This window comes from Solanum lycopersicum, chromosome 7, assembly GCF_036512215.1.
Source record: "Solanum lycopersicum chromosome 7, SLM_r2.1".
Taxonomy (NCBI): domain Eukaryota; kingdom Viridiplantae; phylum Streptophyta; class Magnoliopsida; order Solanales; family Solanaceae; genus Solanum; species Solanum lycopersicum.
The window spans coordinates 36,605,790-36,614,231 of record NC_090806.1 but is presented as its reverse complement, the minus strand read 5'-3'; the positions used below and the strand labels follow the sequence as shown (position 1 = coordinate 36,614,231).

Here is an 8,442-nt window from a genome sequence, read left to right as displayed (position 1 = left end):
CAACATTACTCAATCACTTCATTTAGATAACATTCATTCATTAGACCTTAGATACTCATTCTCATTAAATCCAACAAAAGAAGACATTTACACATTTAAAGGACTTAAACATTAGTCGGTAATACTTAGGGAACTCAGCAAAGCCCTTTCAAAGCCTACTCGTGCAATGTGTAGATAGCATCCCCTTGTATTACCTGCACTTTGTAGTACCTACCAAGTAACTACAGTGCAGTACCCACATGATGAGAATAAGTGTTTAACGGACATAGACCATGAGAGCTAAATCATTGATTTTGGTGTTCTGCTCCCACTCCAAAAAGAGAGTGTCCACTTACCTAAGGTAGACTAGGTGATATCCTAGCTTAGGTAAATGACCACAGGCTACTATATACCCCTATGTTGGTACATAGTTATGGGATAGAAACGTTTTCATTTGAACTCTCACCTACCTTTGGGAGAGTTCCATTTTACCATATCAACTCAGTGCTTAGTCTACACTCCCATAGATTATTTCAATCACATTACAACACTGTACTTGAGAGGGCCGCCAACATTAGGCCTACTGACCCAAAACGCGTACACATAAAGGTACACCACCATTAGATTTATCGATTCAAAATATATAGAATAACACATTGATCTTCATACGAAGAGCCAATCAACTAGTTCCAACATTCCTAGGTTAATCAAATGACACATGAAGGAGGCCACCACCATTAGGTCTACCGCGTCAAGGTTTTACATTCACATTGATTCATAGACTCATCATGAAAGGTCACCAAATTTAGGTCTACTGGTTCAATACATAGTCTAAAATATCTCATTAGCCTTTCATAGGGAGGCAACCAACATTAGGTCTACCAAACCAAGACATCTATTAATTCATGAAGAGGCTATCAACATTAGATCTACAAATTCAAGAAATTAAGAGAAGATACATTCCTTATTCAAGAAAAGGATGACTATGCGTACCAATTTAAGAGGTCACGTTAAACCTAGCTCTATTTATCAAGAAGAGAACACCTAAACCTACCAATTTAATATATTCAAAGTTGCATTATAGAAAACTTCACATTCCATCATAATCGTCACTCATTCATGAATAGTTAGTGAGAATATAATTTCAATTAAAGAACATTCACATTCTATACAAGATCATCATTCTATCATTGGGATTACATGTATGTATATACGTAATAACTCTCTAAATGAAATAGGGCGAAATAGAGACTCACATGGGTTTTATAAGTTAATAATTTGTTAAATGATGAAGAATATATTTGGAGGTCAGTCTTAAAATTTTTGAAGTTGAACTTCCAGGGACGATCAAGACGTTAGGAAACTAATCTTGTGTGTCCTAGTGTGTCCTTGTATGTTGTACGTGTATTTAGGTATTATTTTGAGTCTAAACTCAGTGGGGGTGACCCTAAAATCTAGAGATACATGTTTAGGCTAAAAACGTCAGGTTACGACTCCCCAATACCAACCAATGGATCCTTGAGGAGGATCAAAGCCTTGGAAAAAGTGCTGCCAAGCCCGCTTGTGGCAGTATGTTGGGGAGCTACTCCGCATCACAAAGATGCTCCAGCCATGAGTAAAAAACGGACCCTACTGTACTAAAAAACATTTTTAAAAACTTTGGAACACCTCCGCTATGCGAACATGTTCCCCCACGAGAATTCCAAAAATAAAAGTTAAGTTTTGACTTGTTTAAAAAGGTCAAATTAATGTGGGGTGTTTTGGGTATTTTGGGGATGTATTATATATTTATTTTAGGTCATTATACACCCATTACCTCAATCAAAAACATTAACCTTCAATAAGAATACAAAAAATATAACCTCTCTTTTCTCTCTAAATTCTCTCTCTAGTCAAATCCTCCATTGAAGAACTTTCAAGCTCCAAGAAAAAAGGTCAAATTATCCAATTTTCCAACCTGAATTTCGTAGGTATATCTTCAATAAGATATGGTGATTTAATACTTTATTCTTCAATCATTCAAGATGCAAAATTCTAAGGCTTTCCAAAAGATCTCAAAAACACTAAACCCCTATTTCCAATTCAAAGCATGGGTTCTTGCATTAAAGGGTTTAAATGGATTATTTATGAAATATTCAATGATTAAAAAAACTCCATGGACCCAAGTATTCCTTAAATTCCTAATTTTGTCTCTAAAGTGGGTATATTGATTATGATCTAATTATGTTGAAATATGGTTTAGATTGTCATGGGCTATTTAATTATATATTGATCATTGTTGGAATTTTTCATAGTTTTCTTTATAGTATTCATATCTATCTTGTATTTTGTTGAATAACTAATATGGATAAATTGGGGTCTTATCCTTATGGGCATTGTAATTGGTAAGTTCTCTTGTTGTCTGCAGTTGTTGGATATGTTAATGAATGATTATTGTGGCTATTAGATAGTGGTAAGTTCACCTAATTCCATTATTTAGTGTAGAATTGATATTGAATTGATATTGGTTGGTATGATACACTTATGGTGGCGGTTCTTAATTGTATTAATTGTATGAACATGGCTTTGTCTGCATTATTATGTGAATTGTGATACTATCACGTTATGGTATATATGAATGTATATGGTTAATGGGCTCATGTGATGTCTATATTATCTTGTATGGTTGTTATAATGATATAAATGAAAGTACTTATTCCTTAAATGTGGATAAATGATGATGATGAACTAAGAAGAGTCATAATAGAATAATTTTGTATCTTGTGTTGGTAGATTTTGTCCTCCTGACTTAGTATCTAAATTGTATTGAATGACTGTATGAATGAAATTCTAGGACTGGTAGACCTAAAGTACGTACCCTTATATGAAACACTAATGTGAGACCTTGTATATGTAAAGAAGGTTAAGAATGTAAAATTAATCTATAAAAAAAAGGTTACCAAAGAAGCCTTCAAGCGGTAGACCTAAGTTGTTACATCCGGGGAGTACCCCCTAGACGTATCCAGATTTGTTGTGCTCGGAGAGGACTAAGACTAGCCTCTTATCATTCATCATTACATTTATAGGTTAAAAAGTTTAGAAACTTTAAAACTTTTTATCTACACTAATTATGAGGTTTACTTAGACCTATCGCATACACATAATATATTCACAGAGAGTGTATATATATATATATATATATATATATATATATATATATATAGTTTTAAAAGGGATGCATCATATGAACCATCTAAATTTGAGTAAAATCAACATAGGCAAAGTCGTTACAGCAATGTAAAAATGCCAGATAGGGCTTACAACAATATCTTAAAATAAAATAAATGAAATGATTGTCATTAGACTATATCAAAGAACCATAGCGAGAATAATATCAAGGCATCATCCTCGGACTTGAGGACATACCCACACCGGAAGAATGATTCCAAGTCTTCCTTCAAAGTGGTCAGGAACCTTCAATCACCAGAACCTAAAATGTTGGGGAAAAGGGAGAAATGAGGTTAGCACATTACTAGTACTAAGTATGGAGTCATGCTAAAAACGTACATTTCATTAAAGCATGTTGATTTACTTTAAAAACACCATATGCACATTCAAGAACCAATACTAATCAATAATCACATATTCCTTAAGTCAAGACCATGTACATCACAATACCAACAATAAAAAGTCTAGTCAAGTCAACATGCATATCCACATCACATAATCAAGACAACTCTCTCATCAAGTTATATTATCAACAACTATGCATAATAGTTCAACATCATAACCTAAGCAAGACAATCACTTATGATCCCCCATTGAGTCAACTGGTGCAATGACTAAAAAGGGCCTCATGACCTCACTCAATCAACTAAACCAAATAACAACTATATTCAATGCCCACTTCACATAGTATATCATTAATAGTAAACATCATCATACTTTAGCAATAGAGATCAGCCACATATTCATAAGTGAAACCAATATTACATAGTGTCATTAACATGTAAGATCAACATATACATATTATTTATATTTATAATCACATAAAAAGATTCTTATAAGACTTCACTCAGTGATAACTAGTACAATGTATAGGTAGAGTCACATACCCCTACCTAGACTAATCCAAACCCCTCAGGTCATCCTCCTTAGAGTTCACTTTTTTAATTTATTTTACGTTTTGGGAATATCTTGCCTTAACCGACATAGAACGCATGAGCTAATGTGGAATTCGGTGTCATTAAATCGTACACTGAAAGAACGTGGAATACTTGCCAAGGTAGTACAAAAACATGAACATAGCATCTATGTGGATCAACTAGCTAGTATTCCTATGGGGGCAACATAGTTAAAGAACTAGGAGATGTAGTTGGGACCCTATTTTTTCTAAATGAATTATAGTCTCCAATCTCATGAGTACATTAGTGATCCTATGTTCCCTATGTGGGAATGAACACTCCTCACTTCTAGTTCACTCGGTGCAAAGCTAGAGTCCCTTTTGAAATTTCTTTCATTAATAATCATAAATTAGGTTATGTTATAGGGGTCTACCACTTATATAGTCATAGTCATAGTCATAGCTCAATAAGAATTGCATGAGTATGTCCTTTCAGGTTAGCACATTTACATAATCACATTATGATAAAGTACTTAGGCAAGTCATCTCCATCCTTATATCATTACATCTTAGCCAACAACGTACAAGTCATAGTTCAAGACATTTCAATTCAACATCATACCAATCCTAATCAATATCATCATAATGTATACTTCAATATAACTTTGTCACTAAACACAAGTAATCATAATTAACGTAAAGGTTTGAGATCACAAGACTTAACCCGATCTTCATCACAATCCATCATACAAGGTTTTACCATCAACTATCCAATTCAACCCAATAATGGGTTTAACATCATCATACAATAGTAATTAACACAATAATAACGTTAATTGAATCACTGAAGTCGATTGAATCACTACACATCAATTCATCAATAGTTCATAACCTAGTGTTAGGAACTTTGGTCAATTTCATGATCTAATCTCCAAACGAGGTTAAATAATCAAGAACTAGAATAATTGAATCATAATACATCATAATATAAGCATAATTATCAAAAGAAACCACAAAAGATACACTCTAGAAGGTCAAATTCGAAATAGAAGAAAACCCAATTAAAATTTATACTTTTGAAATCAATGTGGATGAACCCTTTTGGGGAAAGGAATCCCAAAGGTTACAAGATCCCATACCTTTTTAATTGATAAAGATTGTGTAGGAAACTTGACTTCTTTCTGCCCTAGAACTCACCTTGACCTTGGTCTTTGATAGAGTTTATTTGGTAGAGAGAAGGAAGAGCAATTGTGTTTTGGGAATTATGAGAGCTGGGTTAGTTTAACTATATTTAGGTATTTAAATAAGTCATTAACTAACTTAAATAGACCTCATTTAGTACCTAAGTAAATAACTAACCACCTAATTAATTAATTGGTCTAACTTAAACTTGGCAGACAACAGGGACCTTGACCTATGAGACCCCGACCTACGGGCCGTAGGTCAGTCGACGGACCTTCGGACCAACCATCCTTCAGATCCATCATTACGTTCAAACACTTGACAAATTACAGGTTCACAAAATTGTATAAGTGTCCATCAACGGTATCAATAGGATCACACCTCATTGCTTGCCATCCGTCGATGGCTACTGTCTCAAGATAGTTTTTATCCAAAAAGCAAGGGGTCCTCCTCAAGGTTCCTTTGGTTGGTCTTTAGGGAGTCATACCCAGAATTTTTCACCCTAAACCAACTCTAATATGTGTTATAAACCTTACTATTAACTTTCATTGAATTCTGACTCCTAAAACTTGTCAAATAGGCTAAGGCACACTAACACCTCTTGAACTAGTTTACGGACATTTCTTGACGCTTTAATTCTAAAACTTCCTAAATGACATATATACCATATATTTGACCTTATAATAGTGTTAGAACTCTTAGAATCTCATGTTAAGCTCCATATTAGGCTTTATACTTTTGGAGTATAACATTATCCCCCTTTAGGAACATTCGTCCCCGAATGACACTAAAATACTTTAGAAGGAAGAAATAGACTTAAGACTAGATGCCGAACAAACAAAAACATATTAAAACATGAGTTACAACTCAAATTATCGTAACCACATGAAATTTTACACAATGAAACTCAAACATCATTTTGAACTCATAAGAGCTCAACATTCACTACATGTGTACTCACTTATGCCAAAGCTTTCATCAACACATATCATCATGCTCAATACAACTCATGGAGTCACAACATACCAAAATACACCAAATAAGTTCAAATCAAGTAAAAGAGATTTTTTAGAAAAAAAATTCACTTCTATAGGATTAGTTCACTGTAAATCACTGTAACAAAACATGTATTTCAATATTTTACCGAAAATCAAGTCAACTTCAAATAAACTCATTATTTTTACTATAAATAGGAACAAATAACATTAGTTCTCAAATAGATGAGGGTAAAGGGACTTCATGTCAGCCTGATTGTACCATGTTGCACCCTCAACTATGTGGTTCTTCCATAACACCTTTACGAAAGACACCACCTTGTTCCATAACCTCTTACTTGTTTATCAAGGATTTCAACCAGAATCTTCTCATAAGAGAGGTTCTATTGCACACCTAGACCTTCAATAGGAAGGATGGAATCGGGATCACCGATACACTTCTCAAGCATGGAGACATGAAATACTGAATAAATGGAAGTTAATTCACTAGGTAACCTCAACTCATATGCAACCTTGCCAACCTTTTGCAGGATTTTATAAGGACCCACAAAACGAGGACTCAACTTCCCTTTCTTGACAAATATCACCACCCCTTTTATAGGTGAAATTTTAAGATACACCTTATCCCCTTCCTTCAATTTGAAGTCTCTTCTCTTATGGTCGGCATAAGACTTTTGTCGGCTATAGGTTGTTTTCAATTGATTCCTTATTATATGAAGTTCTCCAAAGTCTTATAAATCAATTTAGGACCCAAAAGTGAAGAGTCGCCTAATTCAAACCATCCAATTGGATACATACATCTCACACCATACAAGGCCTCTAATTGAGCCATACATATAGATGAATGCTAACTATTGTTGTAGGAAATCTCAACCAAAAGCAAGTGTCTATCCCAATTTCCCTTGAAAACAATTATACAAGATCTAAGCATATCCTCAAGAATTTGAATAGTACGCTCCGCTTGACCATCTGTTTGGGGATGAAAAGCGTTGCTTATCTTCACCTTGGTACCCAACCCTTTTTGGAACGACCTCCAAAACCTAGATGTTATTTCTGCACCCCTATCTGATATGATGGATAAAGGAATACCATGGCGACACACAATCTCATCTATGGAGATCCTTGCATAATCCTCCGCGAGTAAGTGGACTTTGCATGAATAAAATAAGCAGATCTGGTAAACCAATCCACAATATGGATTCATGTTGTTTTGGTGTCCGAGGAAAACCTACCATGAAATCCATTTTAATTTCTTCTCACTTCAATTGGGTACATGGATTTCTTGAAGTAAACCACCCAGCTTTTGATGCTCGGTTTTCACTAGTTGGCAATTAGGACATTTTGCAACAAATTCCTCTATGTCCCTCTTTAAGCCTTCCAACAAAAACACTTCTGTATGGTTATGATACATCTTTGTAGACTCCATATGAATGGAATAACACAAACCATGAGATTCCTCAAGAATCTGGTTTCTCAAGTCATCAACATTGGGCACACATAACCTTTCTTGATACCTCAAGGCACCATATCTCCCTCCTAAGGACAATGACTCATTAAGCTTACCAAGAACCGACTCCTTCAAATTCATCAATAGTTTATCAAGGTGTTTCTTAGACTTTACCTCAACTACCAAAGCATATCTGGCGTTATAATGGACCATAAAACTAACATTTGTAGAATTTTCCAATCTAACATCGAAAGGAGCCAACATATGAACATCTTTCACTAGGTCTTTCTTGTCTTCATCTACATGAGACACACTACCCATGGTAATACGACTTAGAGCATTTGCAACCACATTGTCCTTGCCGGGGTGGTAGAGAACTCTTATGTCGTAATATTTTAATAATTCCAACCACCTTATTTGTTGGAGATTCAACACTTTTTAAGTAAACACATATTAAACACTCTTGTGGTCAGTATGCACATCAACATCGACACCATACATATAATGCCTCCATATTTTCAAGGAAAATACCACGGCCGCTGACTCAAAATCATGAGTTGAATAATTCTTTGCATGCACCTTAGGTTGTCTAGAAGCATACTCTACTACTTTCACATGTTTCATAAGGACATATCGTAATCCCAATCGGGATGCATCACAATACACAACGAAGCCCTTATTACCCTATAGTAAAGTCAATACCAGAGCGGAGGTAACCCTTTCTTTAAAAATTCAGA

General features: G+C 34.8%; 1 protein-coding gene across 1 annotated transcript; it reads right to left on the bottom strand.

Annotated features, from left to right (window-relative positions):
- Positions 1-7,519: 7,519 nt before the first annotated feature.
- LOC138337411 (uncharacterized) lies at positions 7,520-8,026 on the bottom strand. The gene has a single exon (XM_069287320.1). The coding sequence runs from the start codon at positions 8,024-8,026 to the stop codon at positions 7,520-7,522; it is 507 nt and encodes a 168-aa protein (XP_069143421.1).
- Between the last annotated feature and the right edge of the window lie 416 nt (positions 8,027-8,442).

Coding starts and splice junctions, on each gene's coding strand:
- LOC138337411 (XM_069287320.1), bottom strand. CDS start 8,026: ATGGGTAGTGTGTCTCATGTAGATGAAGACAAGAAAGACCTAGTGAAA.